Genomic DNA, 25026 nt, shown 5'->3' with positions numbered 1-25026 from the left:
TCAGTACGGGCTCTGGAAGCCGCGGTACTGCCCGTCGGCTCGGGGGAAGTCCTTGCGGATGCGCCAGCGGCAGCAGCTGGGCAGGACGGCGAAGGCGCCAGGTCGGGGGCGCCGAAGCGCCAGGCGGTGTAGCAGCGGTAGGCGCAGTGGCGCAGCGCGCGCGCGGCGTCCTCGGCCTCCAGGGCGCGCAGCGGCTCGCGGTGGAGCAGCAGCAGCCGCAGCCTCCGCGGGCACAGCACGAGCGTGGCGAAGAGCGGCGAGGAGGTGATGCAGGGCCCGGGTGCGCGGCGGCAGCACAGCTCCTCCAGGCCGCGCCGGCGCTCGGGCAGCGCGGACGGCCGGCAGCACCCGCAACCGGCACCAGCCCGGGCTCGGGCCGTCCGCGGGCCCCGGGGCCGGCGCGCCGCACAGCGGCTGCAGCTCCTGGGCCTCGCCCGGCGGCGACGGCTGCGGGTCCGGGAGGGGCAGCGTGGGACAGGGCCGTGAAGTCCATCTCGGGTCTCTGGAAGGGCCAAGGTTCGCAGCGGTCAGCAGTGGCCGCCCCGGCCCGCCAGGCGCAGCACGATTCCGAATCGGCAGTCCACCCCCTCGGCAAGGCGAAGCCGGTACTCACCGGGATGGCCTGTCCCTTGGCGTCCTGCAGGCTTTTCCCGAGCAGCTGCTGGCCCACCAGGCGGATGTGAGGCTCGTCCACAAAGGACACGTACTTCAGCGTCTAGAAAGGGAGCCAACGTTGGGCTGGGAATGTGGCCTAGTGGCTAGAGTGCTTGCCTCGTGTACATGAAGCCCTGGGTTCGATTCCCCAGCACCACATATATAGAAAAGGCCAGGAGTGGCTCTGTGGCTCAAGTGCAAAAGGAAGCCAGGGACAGTGCTCAGGCCCTGAGTCCAAGTCCAGTACTGGCAAAAAAAAAAAAAAAAAAGAAGGAAAGGGAGGCGACAGTGTCCATTTCCTGCCCAGAATCCCACCTTATCTAAAGGCAAGTGTTACTTCTTGGAAAGTAAATCATTGGAAAAGCAAATCCCCAAGAAGAATGCGGTGATTTCTGAGCTCCAGTGAATTGTTTATCCTCCGCCTGCTGAAGCTAGAGCCATGCGTTTGTACTTCTGGATTCAGTAGCTCCAGAAAGCTAGGATACTGCAACTTAAGATTTTTGTGGTATGAGGGACAAGGTAACAAACAGTACAAGAAATATATCCAATGCCCAACATATGAAACTGTAACCTCTCTGTACATCAGTTTGATAATAAAAATTTGGAAAAAAAAAAAAGATTTTTGTGTTTGTTTGGTTTCTGTGCCATTCCCGGGGCTTGAATTCAGGGCCTGAGCACTGTCCTCCTTGGGCTTTTTTGCTCAAAGCTAGTGCTCTACCACTTGAGCCACAGCTGCTCTATTTCTGGATTTTGTGGTTACTTGGAGATAAGAGCCTCATGGACAGACTTTCCTGCCTGGCCTGGCTTTAAACTGTGATCCTCAGATCTTAGTGTCCTGAGTAGCTAGGGTTAAATTATCTATATGTTTGTTAAATTTTCTTCCATAATGGGCCATGAAATAGTGGCTATTTTTAGTGGCAAAAATGAACTCCTCGGGCTGGGGATATAGCCTAGTGGCAAGAGTGCCTGCCTCATATACACGAGGCCCTAGGTTCGATTCCCCAGCACCACATATACAGAAAATGGCCAGAAGCGGCGCTGTGGCTCAAGTGGCAGAGTGCTAGCCTTGAGCGGGAAGAAGCCAGGGACAGTTCTCAGGCCCTGAGTCCAAGGCCCAGGACTGGCCAAAAAAAAAAAAAAAATGAACTCCTCTCCCTTTTATGAGACTTTTTTTTTGAGACATTGTATTTGCAATCTTTCTGCCACTTCGAGTGCCAGGATTACAGGCATGTACAACTGCACCTAGCCTTTTGTTTTGTGGGGCCCCTTTAAAAACCTATTTGACAAATGATAGATAATATCATTATTCTTTTTGTTGTTTTTGGTGGTCCTGAGATTGAACTCTGGGCCTGGGCACTGTCCCTGACCTCTTCAGCTCAAGGCTAGCATTCTACCATATTGAGCCACAGTGCCACTTACGATTTTCTGGTGATTTATTGGAGATAAGAGTCTCATAGAGGCTAGGGATATGGCCTAGTAACAAGAGTGCTTGCCTCATATACATGAAGCCCTGGGTTCAATTTCCCAGCACCACATATATAGAAAACAGCCAGAAGTGGCACTGAGGCTCAGGTGGCAGAGTGCTAGCCTTGAGCCAAAAGAAGCCAGAGACAGTGCTCAGGCCCTGAGTCCAAGGCCCAGGACTGGCAAAAAAAAAAAAGTATCATAGACTTTCTTGCCCAGGCTGGCTTTGAACCGCAATCCTCAGATCTCAGCCTCCTGAGTAGCTAGGATTACAGGTGTGAGCCACCAGCACTCGGTTCATTATTCTGTTTGCTGTTTTCCTCCTTGCAACTAGCATGTCTGCTGTTGCTGGAACCTGTAACTTGGTGATTATGAACATGGATTCTGAGGCCATCCTGCCTATATTAGAGTTTCAGATCTCCCACTTACTAACTGTATGAGTTGGAGCAAATTATTTAACCTCCTTGTGCCTTAGTTTCCTTATATCTAAAAAGAAATAGTAAGCCCCCATTTGTGGGATTGCTGTGAAGATTGAATGGGTTAATATGTACAAGCACTTAGGAGTGCTAGATAAGAATCAGCTGTTTCCCCAATGCCTGCCATTCCTTACACTGGACTTATCATGGTTTCTTCCACCATTCATTCACCCAACGGACAGGTGGCTAGATGGGGTCTCCCCACTGGGGACAGTGTCCTTTGTTAACTGTTAATCACTGCCCTGTGTGCCTTTGCACACGTGTCCTGCTTGAGTTCTCGTGGTGCCTCTAGGTCTAGAGGTCTGGAGAAGAGGAGATTCCAGCTATAAAGCAAGGCGCCTGTTCTTTCTTTTTTGTTGTTTGTGGGGCTTGAACTCAGGGCCTGGGCACTGTCCCCAAGCCTCTTTGTGCTCAAGGTTAGCACTCTACCACTTGACCACAGTGCCACTCTGGCCTTTTCTGAATATTGGAGATTAGAGTCCCAGCTGGCTTTGAACCGTGATCCTCATATCTCACCCTCCTGAGTAGCAGGATTATAGGCATGAGCCACTGGCGCCCAGCTTTTTTTTTTTTTTTTTTTTTAATGATAGATCATAAAAGCTTGTCTCCCCCATCTATCTTGCTTCTCTATTTTTCTCTTCTTCCTTGGGACCAGCAGACTCATGGCGACCAGAGACAAGGTCCCAAGGTCTGATGGGCTGGTTGGCACTCAGGCCGTCGACCTCCCATGCCTCCACCCCACAGTGTGCCTTACCGCGCTTGGCTCCACGATGAGCTCGAACTTCTTCCTGTGGTAGTACTCGTTGACCATGCAGGGTTTGCAGCGCTTGCAAGAGGGATAAACGCAGGACCGACAGAGGCTGCTCCAGTATGTGTTGATGAGAAAGTCAATGAACACCGTGGCCTGGGGAACACAGAAAAGCACCATGCTCCAGAGCTTCCTCTTCCTCATTGCTTGAGATACTCTCACTCTGTACCCAGGCTGGCTTTGATTCTCAGTCCTGCTGCCCTTGCCCCTCCGTGCTGGGATTATAGGCATGCGCTACCACCACTGGCTTCCACATCATTCCCTTAAAACACGGGCTAGAGAATTCTCTTACCAGACCAAAGTAGGAGAGGGTGGATCCGATGTACACCACCAGCTGGATGATGTCGAATTTCCCTCCCTGCAAACCGAGCAGGAAAGCGACTGTTGCAGAGCGCGGCCATGCTTTGCTCTGACTGGCGGTCGCTGGTTGTGAAGGGAGCAGAGCCCCGCGCATCCACATGCTCGCTCACTGTCAGAGAGACAGCAACTGCTGTGCAGCCTGCCTCTGCCTTCCAGAATGTTCCCAGCGAACGCACCCTAGAGGAGATCCAGGAAAGCTGGAAGTCCTGCTCTTCCCCATGGTGTCTTGTGCTCTTTCTCCTCCGTGGCCTTTCCTTCCTTCTACTTGGCTCCATCTCAGTGGCTCTCAGGCCACAAGAACCCAATGTGACTTAACCATGGGTGGCTGAGCTTTCTGGAGCCACTGCCCCAGTTTGCCCCTGAACTGTCTCTCCTCATCTCAGCTGGGGCCCTCTTTTCTGGCATCTGGGCTGGGGCAGGGTTGATTCAAGAGAGAGTTAGTTGCTAAGAGTTAGTGTGTCATCCCCCCAACCCCCCGACCCCACATTCCCCAGAATGGTGCAACTGGGGCTGTGGCCCAGAGGAGTCAGGCAGAGTCAGTGGCTTCTGCCTGAGGCCTGGGCTGGAACTTCTGGAACGTTCTCTTTACACTGAGGCTGCTCTGAGGGCAAGAAGACAGGAGCACACTGTCCTGTGGAGATGGGCAGCCGGACAGAGCTGATATGGAACCGATGTGAAGATGGAGGGGGGCAGATTCCTGATAACGTTGCTGGGACACCCTGGATTCAGCCCTACCTGAAACCCCAGATTGTCCTTGGATGTTTCAGTTATGTGAACAGCAGCAGCAGCAACAGAAACCCAGGCAGTTTTTCTCTAAGCCATTTGAGTTGAGTTCTGTTATAAACTATTTCGCAATACATTTCCTTCCTTCCCCTCCCCTTCCGCTCCCTTTCCTTTTCCATTCTTTACCTTTCCTCTCTATCAGAGTACTTTTGTATGTGTGTGCCAATACTTGGGTTTGAACTCAGGGTCTGGATGCTCTCTCTTTGCTTTTTGCTCGAAGGCTGGTACTCTACTGCTTGGGTTACAGTCTCAATTTGCTTTCTTCTTTTTTTCTTTTGTACCCATCATGGGCTTTGAACTCAGGGCCCTGAGCATTTTCCCTCATGGCTAGCACTCTATCACTTGAGCCACTGTTCTACTTCAGGTTTTTGTTTGTTTGTTTGTTTGTCCTGAGTGTAAACAGGTGTAAACCACTGATGTCCAGCTTCTATCAGAATACTTTTAAGGTTGAATATTAGAATTTTTCTCAATTTTTTTTATCATACTCTTCTGACAGCTTGCTCACAGTCAGGACGGCATTTGTTCCTCCCCTCTTATCCCACATGCGAGATGCACAGGGCAGCCAGTGACCGTGAACCAGGCGCTCACCCGGCCCAGTCCCCACTCAGAGGGCAAGGCCCTGTTCCAGATGGAGGCGCTGGGGCGGAAGGACAGACTTACGGTGCCGAAAACCAGGATGTCAAAGCGGATCCCAAAGACTTTGATGAGAGTCCGCTTTTCCACGGTGTTGTTTTCCCTGTAGTACTTGGCGAATCTGCAGGAGGAAAAAGATCCGTGGACACAGCTGTCTCTGCAAGCGCTGGCATTTTGGAGAGCAGAAACCAAGCCGGTGCCCGCCTTCTGCCTCAACAGGCTCGCCAGAGGGGAGAGTGAAGCCTGGACCCATTAGCCTGGAGCCCGGCAGCCCATCCGCCATCAGCACAGGAGGCACGAAAAGGCCCTTTAGTTTCAGGTTAAAATGAACAACTTTTCCTCCAATATGGGATTCATGATAAGTAGAGGAAGTAATATAACTTGAAACAATGATTGTTCCTAACAGAGGTTTGGCTTCCGGAACAAAACAGCCAAAGAGGGTGAATCTTCCATACTAATTCTGGACTTCCGGCCCTGCGCTTCCACCCTCTCCCCTTTCAGGAGATCCAGAGTCAGACAAAGGGGGGACACCACCCCAGTAATCCTGAGTTCGCTGGTCTAGTCACACTAGCCAGCCCCAAGCTGGCTCCCCAGCCGGCCTGGCCTTTCCCAGGGGGATGGCAAGGACACTTCTGGGCCTCATCTTCCCTTTGTTTCTGACTCCTGACCAAGCCTATCCTCCACCCCCACCCCCTGGTCCTGCCTCTTGAGGTAAATAAATATAAAATAAATCCTTTTAGTGCTTTTGATCCTTCCATGCCATCACTCAGTCGCCTTCATACATTGCAACCTGACACACCGCTGCAACCACTCCAGACACGAGCTTCGAGCTTTGGTCAAGAAAAGTCACGAGGAGGAAGATTTAACCACATCCTCACAATCGCATGAAACTCCCCTCAAGACCTCCCACTGGCTCTTTCTATATAAAGATACTTGTTTTCTTCTCTCTTTTTTTTTTTTTTTGGCCAGTCCTAGGGCTTGGACTCAGGGCCTGAGCACTGTCCCTGGCTTTTTTTTTTTTTTTGCTCAAGGCTAGCACTCTGCCACTTGAGCCACAGCGCCACTTCTGGCCATTTTCTGTATATGTGGTGCTGGGGAATCGAACCCAGGGCCTCATATATATGAGGCAGGCACTCTTGCCACTAGGCCATATTCCCAGCCCACCAAGATACTTGTTTTCTTTTAGAGGTATTCACAGCCTATTTATAGGTGTAAGGAGAGAAGAAAACAGAAGACAGATGCTCTGCCCAAACAGCATGGAACACCTGAAAGTTTCTGTTAAACACATTCAAAACTGGAGGTCCAGCTCCAGTGGATCCTGTCTAGCTCGCCTGCGGTCAGGTTCTGCCTGGAGAGTTTCAACTTCTTTGTGTCTGATGATTCTTTCTTTTGCTCTACTGCATGATTTGGTTTTGCAAGGGCGCACGACCCCTCTGCTCCTGGGGCTGGCTTGCCCCGGGTGGTTTTGTTTGTAAAGACTTGAGGGCATGGATCACTTGGGAGAATGTGTTCAAGAGGCAGGTTCTTGGCCCTCCCTGAACCTCACACAGCAGTTCCTGAAGGCCTGAGATGTTTCTAGAGACCTGTATCTCTGCTCTAAGGCTGACAGTCAGTGGGCCACACTCCAAGGAACATTGGGCTCTGGATAGGATGCTTTTTTGCCCACTGTAATGGGTAGACAGGTGACCGCATGCCAGGTACCTAGTACTCCAGGACCTGCAGATACAAAAATCCTCATTTGAAAATCCACTGTTAAAAATGCAGTTAAGGGTCTCAAGATGAGATTATCCTGGAGTGCTTCTGAATCCAATGACTGGTGTCATTTTGAGAGAAAGGAGATGGAAACTGAATAAAAAAAGATAAGGGAGGAGGCCTGTGGAGAGGGAGGCAGAGATTGGAATGGATGCCTAGAACCACCAGAATCTGGAAGAGGCAGGAATCTTCCAGTAGAGCCTTTGGAAAAGGTATGGCCCATGGCCCCACTGAAATATCACTCCATACTTCTTTCCTCTGTGAGGGGGAAAATATCTATTGTTTTAAACCACCAAATTTGGGGCAAATTGTTATAGCATCTACCAGAAACTGATACTTACTCATAGTGTGCTGGAACTGAGAAGTGCCTGGTGTGCTGTGTAGGCCTCCCCTGCCTTACCCTTGATCTAAACTATAGATTCAACCTGTTAACTGCATGAGGACACTTGTCAAGGACAAAGTTCTATAATGCGAACTCCAACTTCCTGTGTTTTAAAAAAGCTACCTTTTCTCATATACCTCATATGACCTGTCATCTCCTTCTCTTTCGTGTGGCTATCTGAAAATACCATGTCTGCTTAACCATCAGATCAGGATTTATTTTTGGCCAAAGATTTCTTCTTTCTAGATGACAGATGCACAACTACTTTCTTCTAAAAGCAGCTCAACGTCACAGCCCCCCCCACCCCCCCCCACTTGAGAACGCTCACATCCCCCCAGGAAGCCCATGTTCTTAGTTGCAGCTCAGAGACTCCAAGGACTTCTGCTGTCTGATTGGTTCTTTGCCCTGCTTGCTTCTGCTGACAGACAGCCTGGAAGGGCAGTCAGCGGGATGCCCATCCTGTCCTCTGCTCTTACTAATGGCTATAAGCCCATTTAGCAGCGCCACAAGGGATCCTCCAAAAGTCACCTAAACTAGGAACTGCTCCCTGCCTCCCCTCCCATGAAATTTCATCAGCACAGAGGATGCAGAAAGCCTCAGCTGGCCTGGGAGTCAAGGCTCTGAAACTGAGCCATGCAGATACCAGAACAGTGCGGGTCAGCTAGCAGGCCATAAGGAGTGGTGGAGACCGAGGCAAAGCAGAAAGTGCTGTCCCTTCTCCAGAGGCGCTGGCCACCAGCTGCCCTGTGAAATATCCACTCAGGATTGTTGAACTATTCATTATTTTTCCCCAAATAGTTGATTTTTTTTTTTTAGAAAAGCAGGAAGTCCAGGGTTTTATATAGAATATCTCAAGTTCATATAAAGCAATGTAAACCCTGAGTAAACCCCTTCACAAGCCATTGAGAATGCTAGCAGGGGGCTGGGAGGATGTGAGCATGTGCACTGTCTGCAGATTACTTCCCTAGCTGTAGAGACAAAAGATACTCAGCTGAAGCAGGTAAGAAGAAGGCAGGTTGGGGGTGCCAGGAGGTGCTGCGTAGATCAAACCAGGGGGTCATGTTCCAAGTGCAGAGTTTCACTAAGTGGGGAGGGTGTGGTCCTGCTTTGTGACAAGCTCCCATGGGGCCCTTGGTTGTGCTTCTTGAACCACACACAAGGTCTGTCTCCATCAGTTGCTGGCAAACTCGAGTGAGCAACAGATCCCACTGAGCCCCAGCCTAGGACTGGCGGATCCAGTAGATATGGGGGGCAGGGTAGGGCTGAGAATGTGCATTTCAAGCCCCCTGTGGCTGCTAGACTAGACTATGAATGCAGAGGGAGCAAAGGGATTCATAGATCTTAAAAGGGCTTCCGAGTTGCTTCCTGAGCATGCTCCTTTCCTGTTGCTTCCTGCCCTGGGCAGCCCGGCCACCACTATTCTGTGGTCTGCTGCACTGGTGGGTTTTCTGGGTCTGGAATGTGGCCTGGCGGCGTTGTGGGGTGCACCCTCACTCAGGTCTGGCTTCTCTCCCCTCGGTGTGGAGCCTATGGAGTTGCTTGACCTTCCATGGCACGTGTCAGTCATTTGCTCCTTTAAAAATTTTTGCTAGCCTTTTCTTGCATAAATGTATCTCTCTGATAAATGTAATAGGGAGTTCAGATCTGGCCAGTGCCATCATTAACTGTGGAGGGACTTCAGGTTGACTCCAGCTCAGATAAGAGCAGAATACAACTCCATCTCCACTAAGCTCTCCCCCACCCTATCCAGAGAAGCTCCCCTTTATTATGATAAGTTATGTAAATTGACCACCTGAGGCCTGGGAGCTTCAAGGGAACCTGTGCCCTCCCCTGGGTAGGCGTATCCACCTGATGTCAAATCTATGTGCCAATTCTAACTAGAATGATAGGTTGGTTCAAATAGATACTGTTAGATAGACTGTAACTCTTTTGGCCACCTGCGTGCGGCTCTGTAAGTGTTGTATCCTCATTGGTCACCTGCGTGTGGCAAGTTTGACTGTGATGTTTGCCTTATAACCAGGCTGGAAGGCCACACGTGCGCGTGGTTCCAGCTCCCGAGTCTGGGCCCTGATCCTGCACACGTGGTCAGCAGTTTCGGCTCCTGAGTCTGGGCTGCGACCAAGGCTGGTCGGTTCACTTTTTGTTCACTTTTTACTTCCCCAATAAATCTGTCTTTTTGTCATCTTGTAGCTGGAGACTGTGTGGTGGACTCTTGGGGGAACTCCGTTTCATTGTAGCGAACCCCCACTTTACTTCAATAAACATTTGGGTCCTTTCTGGTTTTTCCCTTTCAGGAATAAGGCTGCTGTGAACATTCATGCACAGATTTCTGCACTTGAATGAGAAAGCTCAGGGACAGGCCCTGAGTTTAAGCTCTAGTCCACATCCATAATCCTAGCCACTCAGGAGGCTGAGATCTGAGGATCGCAGTTCAGAGCAAGCTTGGGTAGGAAACTCCATGAGATGCTTATCTCCAATAAACTACTAAGAAAAAGCCAGAAGTGGCAGTGTGGATCAAGTGGTAGACCTCTAACCTTGAGCACAAAGAGGCTTAGAGACAGCACCCAAGCCCTAGGACCAATGAAAGAAAGAAGGAAGGGACAGAGGGAGGGAGGGAGGGAGGGAAACAATGTACATGGTAGTTAATTATAAAACCTGGAAATGACCCAAATGTTCAATAATAGAGGAAGGCATGGGTGCCACGGAGCCACTGGTGGAAGTTGTGGGGTCAAGGTGGCTTGACTAGGATTATGGCTGTTAGCTGTGGGTTTGGAGCAAATCATTGAACCTCTCCCGATTTCCCCCAGGAACCCTGATGGCCCCTTGGCCCGTTATAACCCTCATATGCAGTGCTGTGGCTGTTAATGTCACAGTCACAAGGAATCTGAAGTGCCCTGGGTATAAAGAGACCCCACAAAGTACCGGGTACACAGTGACAAGGCCTCAGATAAGCCTCAGGACAAAGGAAAACTCAACATAGGGCTCTCCTGAGAGCAATGGGGCTTAGTCCTCTGAGCTTGTAGCTGTTGTACTGAGCATGCGCCTCACCACCCAGCTCTTGTTGTGGCCTTGAGAAACCCAGCTGGCCTCACTGCCTGCCACCATCCAGGCCATCCAGCCCGGCCCAGAAGCTCCCCGGCCTGCTGAGCCCATCCTACTGCAGTGCTGGTACCTGAAGTTGTAACCTGGGATCAAGGACTCGTTGGTGGTCTTGTCATCCAAGCGGCGGAAGCTGTATTTGGGGCGGCAGCGATGGGCCCACCGGTCCAGGTTGCAGTCCCAGTAGATCTCAATGCCCATGATTCCTCCCTGGTGGCAAGATCAACAAGAGAAGTCTCTACACGGGCTGAAGGCAGCGCGGAGTGGCACAATCTCATTCGCAGAAAGGCTTTCTTTTTAGAAGGAAAATGATATCTAAGGTTTTAGAGCCATAAATGTGAGTTAGGTTACCATGACAGCCAGCTACAACCCCCCCCCCCCCGCCCCTTCTACCCTTACACTTGACATGGCTTCCAGTAAACCAGGCCTGCATGCAAACTCCTTTCATCCCCTTCCCCTCACCTCATGAAAGGTCAGGCTAGCTGGAATCCAGGGACCTCCTTCAAATACCACCCCCCTTTAATCTGTCAGTGTGCTCACAGGGAAAGATCCGGAGATGGGAGACTACCCTGGAGGACCCAGGTAGGCTTTACAAGCCCCTTGTATAAACACACCCTTCTCTAAAGATAAAGCTTTTTATAAGAGAGAGGTAAAAGGAACTTGGTCCCAAGAATAGAGTCTGTATGAGAGCTGGGCACAGTGGTGCACCCCTGTAATCCCAGCACTTGGGGGACAAAAACTTGAAGTGTTTGAGACCAGCCAGGACTACATAATGAGAGCTTGTCTGAGAAACTAGGAGACACAGTCATTGTGACCACTGAAGCCAGATGCTCTGCGCTGGCTTTGAAGAGGGAGGAGGTGGAGACCTTCCAGGCTGGGAAGGTGAGAGGCCAGGATGTGCATTCTCCCCTGCAGCCTCCAGGGGGAGCCCGGCCCCGCTCACACCTCACTTCTGGCTCTGGGAAACAAGGTCTCTGTACTTCTGACCTCCAGAAATAGAGGAAAAGGTGTGCTGTTTGAAGCACACATTCATCACTGCAACCACAGGAAACCAACATCCTAGGAGGCTCACCCACAGGCCTGGGGTTACACGAAGGTGCTGCACATGCAGAATCGTGTGAACCGGGTTTCTAGGGCCCAGCGTGCTGACTCCTTGGCCTCTAAAGCCCCCCACCTCCCTCACACACCCCATGGAACCCAGACACCACCCACCTGAACCGCCACCTCTGAAAAGTTCTCTCCTGTTTCCCGGAAGATGTCTCCTAGTCTGAAAATGGGACACTGTGGATTCTGAGTCTTGTGGAAGGTACAGGTAGTGTTCAGATCTGGCAGGATGTTTCTCCTGTGTGGATGGAAATGGACATCTGTGCTGGGTAGACACCCCCCCCCCCCCCCGTCCCCTGCGCGCGTCCTCTGCCTCCCACAGCACATGGCATTGCTTCCAAACACAGCCACTGCCAATTCTGCCCACCTGCTCTCTTGGATCACTTGTCCCTGGGAAAGCTAGTGCCTTGTTAGCAGGGCACTGTGGGGTCTGAGCCCTCCTCCCACTACCCAGTGAGTGAGCAGGGCAGAGGGCTCCGGTCCCCCGGCAATCCTAGACAGGATTGTGGCTCCCAAGAGCATCACTGTGGCCTGCAAAGTCCCAAGCCTCAGCCTCCCACCAAGTCCCAGATGCCCAACCCATGGAAACTGGCAGAGAGGAAAAGCTGCTGTCATTTGGGGCTTCTTAGGTTTGGGGACATTTGATACGCAGCCATGATAACGGATACAGCTGGACGTCCTGGGCACTCACGTGGTGTAGTTGTGGCCGGGGAAGTCGATGTTGTTCTTGATGAGCACTGTGAAGTTTTCAGCACTGCTCAGAAGTGCAGGCCTGGGAGAAAGCAATGAGGGTCAGGGGTCTCCCAGGGCAGTGAGGCCAAGGCGGCTTTGTGGAATGAGTGCAGAGAGATAGAGACAGTACCCTGGTGGACAAAACCTTCCACAAATCCTCCACAGAGCTCCAGCTTTCCCAAGGAGGACAGCTTCTGCCATCCCGAGACCCCATGGTATTTACTGTGTTGCTTCAGATGCTCTGGTAGAACCATGTTTAGGTGTGTGCAGTGGTGGCTGGTAAGTATGTAACAACCAGCACCCTAGGGATGTAGTTTAGGAGGCCTGATATGTGTGTGCTGACAGTTATGGAGAGTGACACAGAAGCTGGAACTGGCCAGCTTCTGCGCACCCAGGGGTGGCCTCCCCAGCAGAAATGAGGTTCCTGTAGCGCAAGGACACCTGTCTCGCCTTGGCACCCCAGCCTTCAGCACAGCTGATAGATCGTTGAATGGATCAGCCATTCTGCAGGGGCTCTGAGGAGCATGCGAGACCCCGAAATGATAGGAACTCAGATGCCAGACTACAGCAAGGCTACTCGCCATCCATCCATCATCTACCTGTCCATCATCCATCCATCCACCCACTCATCAATCCACCTACCCACACATCAATGCATACACCAATTCATCCACCATCCATCCATACATCCACCAATTTATCCATCATCCATCCACCCACCCACCCACCCATCAGTCCATTCACCAATTCCCTCATCCATCCACCCATCCACCTATCAATCCATTAACCAATTCCATCATCCACCCATCCATCAATCCATCCACCAATTCATCCATCATCCATCCATCCATCATCCATCATCCATCATCTCTCCTATTTAAAGACAAATAACAATTAAGTCTTATTGTCAAAGCTCTGTTGAGTGCTGGACTCTGCCCTCCAAACGTCATCAGCTCCACACTCCTGGCCACACTGAATTTTAAGGATCAAAGTTCTCATTCCTCGCATGTGGCATTTGCAACTCTTTATCTTGAGTTACATATGCACCTTATCTCTTCTTTTTATACTGCAAGAGCTTTGGGACCTGGATGGTACCTCAGACTTCTTGTATCCTCTATGAAACTCAGCCTTTCCTGTGCATTATTACATAGGAAGTAAACTTTTCATGCCTGATGGATATGTGGAGTGAAGAGGACAGTTAAACAAATTAAGTGAATTCAAAGAATCAATGATAAAACAGAAGTTCTGGGACCCAGAAGGTCATGTTAAAACGTAGCCTTGGAAGCCAGGCCTGGTGATTAATGCCTGTATTCCCAGTACTCAAAAGACTTAAAGGCAGGAGGATCTGAGTTTGAGGCCAGCCTGGGCTATATAATCATATGAGTAAACTCCAAAATCATTCCAGCAGCTGGCACTCAGAGACTCAGTGTTTGTCGGATGAATAAGCTGGTGGCAGAGTGGGAACCGGGAGCCAGAGCCAGTGTAGGGGCCCCTTGTGTGGATGCAAGAGCTATTGGGGTGTGGGCTGGGCTCCACCCACAGCAGAGAAACCTTCTTGACCTAGAAATGAACCTGCAGTCACAATGGAGAGCCTGATGGGGCCCTTCAGCCTTTGCACCCGCCCTTAGCCTCTGGCAGGGTAGCTGGCAGCCGGGCAGCTTCCTCCTTGCCCCGTGCGTGCTGAATACAGCAGTCTGGAGTTCGCTGGGCTGGGCAGCCAAAAGCGTGGGCAGCTCTTTAAGTATGACATTATGATTTTGTTGCATAGTTGCGAGCCCTCTGTGGTAGATGATTCTCATTTGATAGATGACTATAGCGCTGCTCAGAGAGGTCAAGCCACTTGCCCCAGGTCACCCAGCAGAGATGTGTTTAGTCAGGAGTGTGGTCCCAGCCTTTCTGACTGTACTCTGCTGACTTGCATGGGCCCTTGTGGTTTCTGACATTCACATCCTGACTTTGTGCGGTTAAGCCGATGTCGTGGGAGGAATCATCACGTCTGAACGTCACAGTCACATGAGCCTTGCATTGGAGAGCATTTGCCTTCCTTCCCTTCTCTCCTTCCCCCTTTGCTCTCAGATCCCCCCACTGCTGGGCACTGCGGTGCTTGGGGCTGGCCAGCGCGCACAGAATGATAGCACCGTGTTGGCAGGAACTTTGTCACCATGCTGGCAGCTGGCACCGCTTTCTCAGAGCCACCAGTGCCTGGCACAGCTGTGCTCAGGCTGCAGAGTCACCCTGAGCCCTCTCCGTGGGGCCTCTGGGGCCTGGGTGTGGGGCCTCCTGGGCCTGGGCACTCACCGTGGGGCTTCCTCATCCGCCTCCACAGGGCACCAGGCCCACACTTCACAGGTCTTCTGGGCCTTGTCAAAGGGGACGCACTTGCCCGTCTGGATTCCTGTGGGGTCAGGCAGACAGCGATGGTGACAAAGAACTCTCCAGGGGATCCACAGACCCAGCCCAAGATGAGAACCCACCCTCACTCCACCAGGCCTCCAGGCAGCGCTGATCCCTGAACAGTGAGCCCTCAGAAAGGATCAGAAAGCCCTGCATGGTGCATGGCAGGGCCTGGGCCCTGGGGGTTCTTTACAAGGAGGGAGCCCAGAGGGGAGCACAGCTTGTCTCCTCCCAGCCCCTGGGAGTGGGCAAAGCCCTGGCTTCCCAAATGGGCACCTAGGAGTACCCAGTGCTATCTGATGGGCAGGGGACACAGGCACTCAGGGGCATCCTCCTGGACTCTTAAAGGGCCAGCCAGCCGCGTCAAAGGCCATCTGCACTTACACGTGCATAGACTGGAGCCTGTGGGCCGCTCCAGGCCTTTCTGAGAGCGAGCCGCGTGCATCGCAGCCACGCCAGGGGCTGATTAATTCATTTTTGTTGTATGCCTCTTTGAGTCATGAGGGGAAGCCATCTGCAGGCTGGTATGGCTTTGTCCCCGGTCCCCTGAAGACCCAAGGTTTCACATTGCAGATAATGCCATGGCCGCTTGATTTTTCTATCAGTTAGTCTGGAGCCTGGCAGGTTTGGGGGAGCTCCTGGCATGGTGAGGCAGGAGTCATATTCACAGGCTGCAGCTGGTCTGTGGTCTGGGGACACAGCCAAGGCACTTGGCCGGCACGGGCTCGCCTGTGGTTTGGTGGTAGAAGAAGGCAGCTGACAACCAGAGGCTAAAGACCTGAACTGGACACCGTGAATGTCACCAGAACGCCAGGCCATCCACCCCCAGGGGGATTCCCCCTCAGGAAGAGACAGGAGATACCTTTGCTCAGTGGGTCCATCCATCCTTTTTTACAGCCCTGGTCCGAGGAGCATCGTGTCTTGCGGGTAGGGTACTGCGGGGAGGACAGGACAGTGAGGAAAGAGGGACCGATATCCATGTCCCTACAAAACTTGCTCTCCACTGCACTCCTCGCACACAGACACAAGTGAGAACGGACACATGTCCATCAAAGGAGGGAGGGAGAAACTCCACACGTGGAATATTACTCAGCCACAAAAGGGAACAGAGGGCTGATATGTATTACAATGTGGAGGAACCCTGAGAACTTGATGCTGAGGGAGAGAAGGTGGCCACAAAGGCCATGTGCTATGTGGTTCCATTCACAGGAAGTGTCCAGAACAGGCAAGTCCAGAGACACAGAACGTGGACTACGGTTTGCCAGGGGCCAGAGAACAGAGGCCTGGAGACTGACTGCTGATGGGGAATGGACGGTACTGGCTCTTCGTCTTTCCATCTTAGTAACTCAAAGTGACTGAGTGAGGGAGAGAGCAAGGGAAGGGGTGACACTGCCCAAAAAGAAATGTACTCATCACCTGACTACTGTAACCGTCACCCCTCTGTACAATAACAATTTAGAGAAAGTGACCGCACACATCTCACCACACCCCGTTTTACGCAGGTGCGAGCTAACGTGCGGTTACGTCAGCCATTCTCAGAGCTAGGTTTTGTTATGGGTCCTTTCTGCAGATGAAAGCACCAAGGCACAGAGGGTGGGAGTCACCTGCCTCCCTTCTCCCCTTATAACTCTCAATAGCTTGAGCCAGGCCCTGGCAGCTCTCACCTGTAATCCCAGCTACTCGGGAGGCTGAGATCTGAGGACTGGGGTTCCAAGCCAACCAGGGCAGAAAAATCCCTGAAATTCTTATCTCCAGGTAGCCACATAAAAGCCAGACGTGGAGATGTGGCTCAAGTGGGAGAACCTCAGCCTTGACCAAAAAAGTTAAAAGGGAACACGAGGCCCTGAGTTCAAGCCCCAGTACCTACCTGCCCAGCAAACAAAACACAGAGCAGGACCATGACAGGGAAGACATTTTTCTAGACAGAAATAGGGGAAGGTCAGGAAGTAGCTAGGCCAAGTCAGGAAAGGCTATGGGGTGGCAGTGTGAGCAGGTCATGGGGTTTGAGTGTTCCCCACAACCTACCCTGCAGACAGCACAGTGGGCCCTGGTAAGAGCCACCGTGGGTGGGGACACCAGGATTGGAACTCTGGCCCCTCTGATGCTGTGTGACCCAGGGAAAGGCTCATAACCTCTCTGGGCCAGTGTTCTGACATGTGAGGTGGGGCTGGAGGTGCCAGTTTCCTCTGGAAGTTGATGTGAGCTTCAAGGACATGTGAAATGAGTTATATAACGTAATCAGGCCTGGGGGTGCCGAGGAGCAGTCCCCAGCACCCCACCCCTCTCAGGCCAGTGACGGAGGGGGACTGATAAAGATCTGTGGTCTCCCAGCTCATCCTTCCTCCCTGCTTAGTCCTACCCCACAAAAGAGGCAAGTGTTCAGTAACTATTTGCGGATCCAAATACCTCCCCCCACCCGGTGCCTACTTCCCCTCTCCCTCCAAAGGGGTCCCCACTCACCTCGGGGCACAGCCCCTGCTCCTGGCCTTCTGTCTTGAGAAAGTTTGTCATCACAAAGAAAGAGTTTCCCTGCGGAGGAGGAGAAGAGAAAGAAACCATGGGGCCTGGGAGGCTGGAAGCACTCAGCACTCGTAATCCAGCTCGCTAAGTGCCTGGGGCCAGGCCCTCCACTCTTCCAAGCTTCTAGAAACCCAGCTTCTGGGGGCAGCGTGGATGTGCCCAGGGCTTTTCATCTCAAAGCCTCATGAGCCATCCCACAGGGCTGGAGAGGCAAGGGAACATTCACGGAGATTAAGGAGTCATTTTCCAATCCAACCTCCAAGGCAGCCCTGTCATTTTGTCTGACACATTGACATGCCATTACAGGAGGGTAGGGGTTCAGGGGGCGGCGGGGGCTGTTCCGATTCCCTGGGGGTTAATGGAAGGGGAGAGGGCATCCTGCCATCTGGCATTGGCTCCGTTTTAATGACCCGTGGTTATTATCAGCAGCTACCAGCACGGCCTTCTGTCCTTCCCGCCCCCACCTGTTCCCTGGCGGCCTTGTTTTCTGCTTTCTGGTACCCATTTTCCCTTCTAGTCACATGCCCGTACCCCAGGACCCTGCTCTCCACGGCAGACACCTCTGTATTTAGTCATTTTTTTTTAAAGGAAAGGCCACATTGACCCTTCAAGGTCTGGCCAGCTCTTTGCCCTCCTGAGTCCAGGCAGGCCTCGCTGCTGGGCTGACCTGGCTTCTCCAAGCCGCGTCCACATCCCGTGTGAGCGGGTTAGATCGTGTCTGAAACACTCCAGGCCACGCTGCTATTAAGAGAAGTCCCGCAGGACTCGGTCAAAGCAAAAGAATCGTCTCGGAGCGGCTGGATCTGACCCAGTTTGCCCATTTTTAGATTGTTCTCAGTTGGGATTTTCACAGAGCTTTTTAAAAACAGGGCCAATGTCTTTCTGGCTCTCGGTGTCAGGGAGGGGGAACAAGACCCCAGTGACAGTGGCCAGGGACAGGCCTCAGCGGAAGCCGGGGCTCACCTGCATCCCGAAGGTGTAATCGGCGGTGTCAAAGATGTTTCTTGCCGACTTCTCCGCCACCTCCGCGATGCCCTTCACCTTGGAGTGCACCGAGCTGATGAGAGGCTCCTTCCGCTGGTACAGCTTGTCACTCAGCAGCGCGAAGCTGAGGGCAGGCAGGGCAGCCATCAGGGCTTGTGTATGCCAAGGGTGACCCTCGCAGTGGGTTCGAGCACCAGCATTCACATACATGTGAATGCCTCCTTTCAAAGCCTGGCTCAGCCGGGTGACTGCCTTGCTTCTCTCTTTTTATTTTTAGTGATTATTTTTTAAGTAGTTGTACAAAGGAGTTTCCAGCCAACAAGTCAGGTTAAGAGTACAATGCATCTTGATGGCTGTTGCCCCTCGCATGGCTCACCCCACCCTACCTTTCCGACCCTCCAGTGACACTCAGCTTTTCCATAATGTACATTGAATACAGTAATTGCATTCGTCCACCCTTCCTCTCTCCATCCATCTGAAAACAGTCTGTCTGTCGAGGGAAAGAAGCCAGGCACTAAATGTTATAGTTGCTGGGCACCAGTGACTCACACATGCCATCCTAGCTACTCAGGAGGCTGAGACCTAAGGACCATGGTTCAAAGCCAGCCTGGGCAGAAAAGTCCCCATGAGTCTCTTATCTCCAATGAACCACCAGAAAACCAGAAGAGGCCCTGTGGCTCAAGTAGTAGAGCACTAGCCTTGAGCACAAAGAGGCTCAAGGACAGCATTCAGACCCTGAGTTCAAGCTCCACAATCAACATTAACAACAAAAAAAGTTATATATAAAAGAAAAAATGTTATAGTATACGATGGCATTTATATGAAATATCCAGAATGGGCAAAGCCATAAAGTCAGAGTGGATTGCTGGCCAAGGAGAAAAAGATGCAAATACTTCAAAACTAGATAGGAGTGATTTTATACAGCATTATGATTGTATTAAATGCTACATTATTATTATTATTATTATTTGGCCAGTCCTGGGCCGTGAACTCAGGGCCTGAGCACTGTCCCTGGCTTCTTTTTTGCTCAAGGCTAGCACTCTGCCACTTGAGCCACAGCGCCACTTCTGGCCATTTTCTGTATATGTGGTGCTGAGGAATCGAACCCAGGGCCTCATGTATACGAGGCAAGCACTCTTGCCACTAGGTCATATTCCCAGCCCCTAAATGCTACATTATTATTCTCTTTGAAATGACTAATTTATATTCTATGAATGTCAATAAAGGAGGTAAGATTATATATGTTAGGCTGGGAATGTAGCTTGGTGGTAGAGTGTTTGCCTAGCATGCATGAAGCCCTGGGTTTGATTCCTTAGTACCACATAATCAGAAAAAGCTAGAAGTGGTGCTGTGGCTCAAGTGGTAGAGTGCTAGCCTTGAGCAAAAGCTGCTCAGGAACCCTGAGTTCAACCCCCAGGACTGGCAAAAAAAATTTTTATGTATGTTCACAGACATGGCCAGATGCCTATACAACTATCAGATCAAGGAATTCCCATCACCAAGTTCAGGAGACTGTTCACCAGGGGAGCGAGGAACATGGGACAAAGAAGAGGTTTACAGGGTGCAAAACTCAATTAGCTGTCGGGCGCCAGTGCTTCACCCCTGTAATCCTAGCTACTTAGGAGGCTGAGACCTGAGGATTGCTATTCAAAGCCAGCCTGGGTATGAAAGTCTATGAAACTTCTCTCTAATTAACTGCCAAAGAAATCCAGAAGAGCTGTGGCTCAAGTGGTAGAGCGTTAGCCTTGAGCACAAAAGCTCAGGAACAGCACCTAGGCCCAGAGTTCAAACCCCAGGACCTCTCCAAAAGATAACATGAATTCAGTCATCAATCTCAGAACACATACATAATACATGAAATGTTTTCTTTGGTTGGATATTGCAACAATCCTTCACCATAGCACTGGGTCTGTTTGAGCTACCATTTGAAGAGTTCCCAAACTCGCAGCACATTATAGATGAGCCTTAATGTAGTCCAGCCCTCCCAGAGTGGCACAAGCTGCCTTGGTAGAATAAAGAACACATACCACTTAGTGAGAAGACACTTGCAGGGGAGAGAGAGAGAGAGAGAGAGAGAGAGAGAGAGAGAGAGAGAGAGAAAGAGACAGAGAGAGACAGAGAGAGACAGAGGGAGAGATTGCTGTGTCTTGTCCTTTGGAAAGAACATTCTAGAACATTCTAGTATCAGTCCAGCTGTGCAGTCTTGACCTCTCCTGGTAACTCAGACAAGCCATGTCACTCTTGCAGGGCCTGGATTTAGTCCCCACCTCGAGGTGGTAAGTCCTTGGTTATCAGCTCTAAGAGGGAGTTGAGAATGGAGCTGGGCCTGAGAGGCAGGGCTGGAGCCTGCAGAGGGGAGAGCTGGAGGGCTGGGGCAGGTAGAAGGGAGGTGATGCAGCCATGCCCGGGCACAAGGGGTGCACGGAGAGGTGAGGCAGGAGTAGGTGAGGGGAGGCCAGGCAGAAGCCCACTCACCAGATGTAGACGCAGGTGCCCACCAGGAAGATGTTCTTCAGGGTGCCGATCCATACACTGTGGATATGGAGGACCCTGACGGTGGAGTGTTGGCACAGCCAGCCCCCTGCCAACATGGTGCCAGGCTTAAAGCTCCCCGGCAGGAAGGGCCTCTGTGCAAAGTTCGAGTGACTCCCTTTGCCACTGGGTTTCTAAACAAAGGTAATGCTAAAGTGAAACCCAGGAGAACCCTGAGAGCAAACTGCCTACACAGGTGTGCACCCCAAGCCCGGCCTAACCACAGCGCTCCTCTGGTCTGTCTTTCCATTACATTACCAGAGGAAGGCGCTCTGGTCAAAGGTCATGCATGCGTTATGTCTCCATTCCTTTTGTCAAACCACAAAAGACTGAACCATTCATTCTATGCTCCTGCCAAGAAATGCACACTGCCTTTTAAGAGGGTCTTAGCAAACTAGAGCAAGATGATGGGGGCCCAATTGAGGGTCTTAGTAGTATGGTGACCACCCCAGCCATGGGGAACAGGTAGAGAAAAGAGGTGATGATCAGCAATGTGACGCTATCTGAAGTAGGAGATGCACACAGGCACAGCTGCAACTAATGCAGAGGATGCAGGAGGCAGATTCTGGCTCCCGTAAGAAAGAAGAGTTGGGCTGGGAATGTGGCTTAGAGGTAGAGTGCTTGCCTAGCGTGCATGAAGCCCTGGGTGTTTGACTCCTCAGTACCACATACAAAGAAAAGGCCAGAAATGGTGCTGTGGCTCAAATGGTAGAATGCTAGCCTTGAGCAGAAGAAGCTCAGGGACAGTGCCCACCCAGGCTCTGAGTTCAAGCCCCAGGACTGACAAAAAAAGAAAGAAGAGTCTAAATCCAGGCACTGATGGCTCATGCCTGTTATCTAGCCACTCAAGAGGTTGAGACCTGGAGGATCACAGATTGAGCCAAGCCCAGACACATAAGTACATGAAACTCATATGTTTGAAGCTAACCAGAACATGTAACTCTACAAAACTCACCAAATAACCAACAAAAAACAAAACAATAACAATAACAACAAAACTAAGCTAAAGGCAAGGCTCAAGTGGTAGAGGGACAGCTGAACAAGTGAGTAGAGTGAGTGTGAAGCTTTGAGTTCAAGCCCCAGTACTAGCAGGGGAAAGGGATGGAAAGAAGGGAAAAGAAAAAGAAGAATCTAGCCAAGCGCCAGTGACTCACATCTGTTATCCTAGCTACTCAGGAGGCTGAGATCTGAGAATGGAAGTTCAAAGCCAGCCTGGGCAGCTATGTCCATGCAACTTTCCCTCCCCCCCCTTTTTGCTCAAGGCTAGCACTCTACCACTTGAGCCACAGTGCCACTCCTGGCTTCTTCTGTTTCTGTGGTACTGAGGAATAGAACCCAGGGTTTCATGCATGCTAGGCAAGCACTCTACCACTAAGCCACATTCCCAGCTCCTCCATGAGATTCTTATCTCCAATTAACCAACAAAAAGCTAGAAATAATGCTATGGCTCAAATGATGGTAGAGTGCCAGCCTTGAACAAAAAAGATAAGGGACAGTGCCCAGGCCCAGAATGCAAGCACTAGGACGCGCGCACGCACGCACGCATGTCTAACAATTAGAGCAGTCCCCGGACAGAGCACGCTTCACTGTGGTTGCTGGTTGGCAAAGAAGATGAGGATGAGTGTGATGATGACGATGTGATTTTCATGTACCCTGTCCACCCTCCGCCCCCCTGCCCTCTCTTCCATCTGCATTTAAGCATCATTTTTCATCTTGAATAGAAACCCTCCCTCCCTCTAGCCACCACCGCTTGGTGCCTCTCTCCTCCCACAGCCAGGCTTTGAGAGAGAGAGAGTGAGTCACGCATCACTTCCGCATCCCTTCACACCTCCACCCACTCCAGTCTGGCTTCCCCGCCCCCCCCCAGGTGGCTCCTTTGCCAAGGTCTTGTCACTAAATCCAGCAGGCATCATGGACCTGCTCTTCCTGGAGTTCTCACGTGTTCTGCTTCCCTCTCCTCCCCTCCCCTCCAGAACCCACAGTCCCTGACTTCTGCAGATCACTGTGAACAACACTGATTCTTTTTAAATTTAATTTTATATTTTTGGTACTGGTCCTGGGGCTTGAACTCAGGGCCTGAGTGCTATCCCTGAGCTTTTGCTCAAGGCTAGTGCTCGACTACTTAAGCCACAGCTCCACATCCAGCCTTTTGTGGTTAACTGGAAATAAGAGTCTCACAGACTTTTCTACCCAAACTGGATTCAAATCATGAGCCTTAGATCTCAGCCTCCTGAGTAATCAGGATTACAGGTGTGAGCCACCAGCACCTGGCTCACCAATGCTTTTTGTGTGTGAGTGGTACTGGGGTTTGAACTCAGAGCCTTTTCTTCTTTAATTGGCAAAATCATTGTATAAAGATGTAGGTACAGAATCTGAGGCTCCGTGGGTCACATGACCCAGCCAGGATTATCAACTAGGTTGGTCTAACTCTGAGTAAATCAAGTGGCTCTGGGCATGTACATGTGAGCATCACCATTGTCACTGCCCAGTGAGGCTCACCAAATCAAAACCACAGTGGCAGACCCCTTCACACCCACTGGGTTGGTGGTGATTTGGAAAAAACCACAGTACCAAGTATTGGTGGTGATGGGGAGACCCACAGCCCTTGTCCTCTGCTGGTGAGAATAGAAAAGGCACCTCCACTGTGGAAAAGAGCCCAGCCAGTCCCCCACAGGGGACATGGGTCACCATTCAGAGGTATAGAACACTCGCCCACATGAACCCTTGCACACAGATTTTGCACACAGCATTATTCCTAATAGTCCCAGAGAGACAACTGTGCTGTTATCAGTACATGAATGGACATACAAAAGTGGTCTGCCCATTCAATATACTCGTGTTTAGACAAATAAAAGTATAAAGCAGAGTTATAGGTGTGGTCCAAGTGGTAGAGCATCTGCCTAGCAAGTACCAGGGTTAGAACAGAACCCGATACTGTTTATTCATGCTCCAACATGAATGAACATTGGAAACAGAAAGAAAACCAGGCACAAAGGGCCACAGAGTGTAACATTCCATCCACATGACAAGTCCACAACAGGTAAATGTATAGACTGAAAATAGATTCGTGGAGGCCTGTGGAGAGGTTGAGGATGCTGGCTAAGAGAGGGATTTGTGTGTGTGTGTGTGTGTGTGTGTGTGTGTGTGTGTGTGTGTGTGTGTGTGTCTACTGCTTGAGTCATGTCTCCAACCATTTTTTTTTGTTTTAGTTATTTTTCAAGTAGGGTTTTGCTTTTTTGCCCAGGGCCAGCCTTGACTCTAGGTCCTTGTTCTCTTGTCTCCTATGTAGCAGGGATCAAACACATGCACCACTGTGCCTGACTTGTTTCTTTTTTATTTTTTTATTTAATTTAGTTATTAATTGAACACAATTTTTTTTGACAAGGTGTTATGCAAAAAGGGTACAGTTACATATTAGGGCAGTGTGTACATTTCTTGTGATATCTTACACCCTGTTTTTCTTTCCCTTCTTTACGTCAGGTAGACATATATACAATATACCTGACTTGTTTCTTGAAGTGTAGCCTTGATTAACTTTTCACCCAGGCTGGACTTGAGCCATAGTCCCCTTCTATCTCCACCACCCAAATAGCTGCAATTGTAGGAACTAGTCACTGTACTTAGCCCATTTTGGGGTTAGTGTAAATTTTCGAAATTGCTTGTGGTGAAAGTTACACAGCTCTGTAAACATTCTAAAACCCATTGAATCAAGCATTTTAAAATAGAAAATCGTAGTGTATGAATTACATCTCAATAATCTGCCGAAAAACAAAGAGCCAGAGAGGCTCTTTCCTGACATTGGAGAGGTTCTCAAATGATGTTTACAAGCCCGGTCCTGTTCTGTGGGTGTTGAGTGAGTCAGACTTCAGCATCCTCTTCAGGTGTGCCTGGAATGAGGGCCTCCTCCTTAGCATCTGCCAGGACACAGCCCAGAGCTTTCCACCTGCCACAGACCTGCCTCGTCCTGCCCATCCCACAGGCCTTGGCGGGAGCCCTGAGAGCTGCCCGGAGTGCCTGTCACATTTGGAAACCACACGGAAGTCAGGATGTGCAGCTGAAGCCGCAGCCTGGGGTTTTCTGTGTGATTTGCCTGTCCCTCACCCCACTTACCTAACGTAGGATAAGACGACCATATGCAGGATCCACTTTATGGTGCCATAATTGGTGCTCTGGATCCGAGTGACTTTGTTTGTCTCATACTGGAAAATCTCGTTCCAGCAGCAGCAGGCAGGCATGGTGAGAGATTCACAGATTCACTTCCTGCTCAGGGCTGGTCCTGGATTCCACCCTCGCCAGCCAGGTCTCAGCAGGGCCCCCCAGGAACAGCAAAATGAAACTCCACTGTTCCC

At 51.0% G+C, this 25026-nt stretch overlaps 1 protein-coding gene across 1 annotated transcript; it reads right to left on the bottom strand.

The window, feature by feature from the left end:
- P2rx7 (purinergic receptor P2X 7) lies at positions 1-25026 on the bottom strand. The gene is given in 16 exon segments (XM_048342976.1): positions 1-95; positions 98-353; positions 355-472; positions 474-502; positions 614-715; positions 3349-3498; positions 3695-3760; positions 5206-5299; positions 10485-10621; positions 11624-11753; positions 12207-12287; positions 14546-14642; positions 15504-15576; positions 17102-17170; positions 18125-18269; positions 24788-25026. Coding segments are annotated over 16 exon segments (1767 nt in total). The 5' UTR covers positions 24913-25026.

This window comes from Perognathus longimembris, chromosome 3 (genome assembly GCF_023159225.1).
Source record: "Perognathus longimembris pacificus isolate PPM17 chromosome 3, ASM2315922v1, whole genome shotgun sequence".
NCBI classification, from domain to species: domain Eukaryota; kingdom Metazoa; phylum Chordata; class Mammalia; order Rodentia; family Heteromyidae; genus Perognathus; species Perognathus longimembris.
Note: the sequence above shows the minus strand (reverse complement) of the source record. Positions and strands in the feature narration are given on the sequence as shown.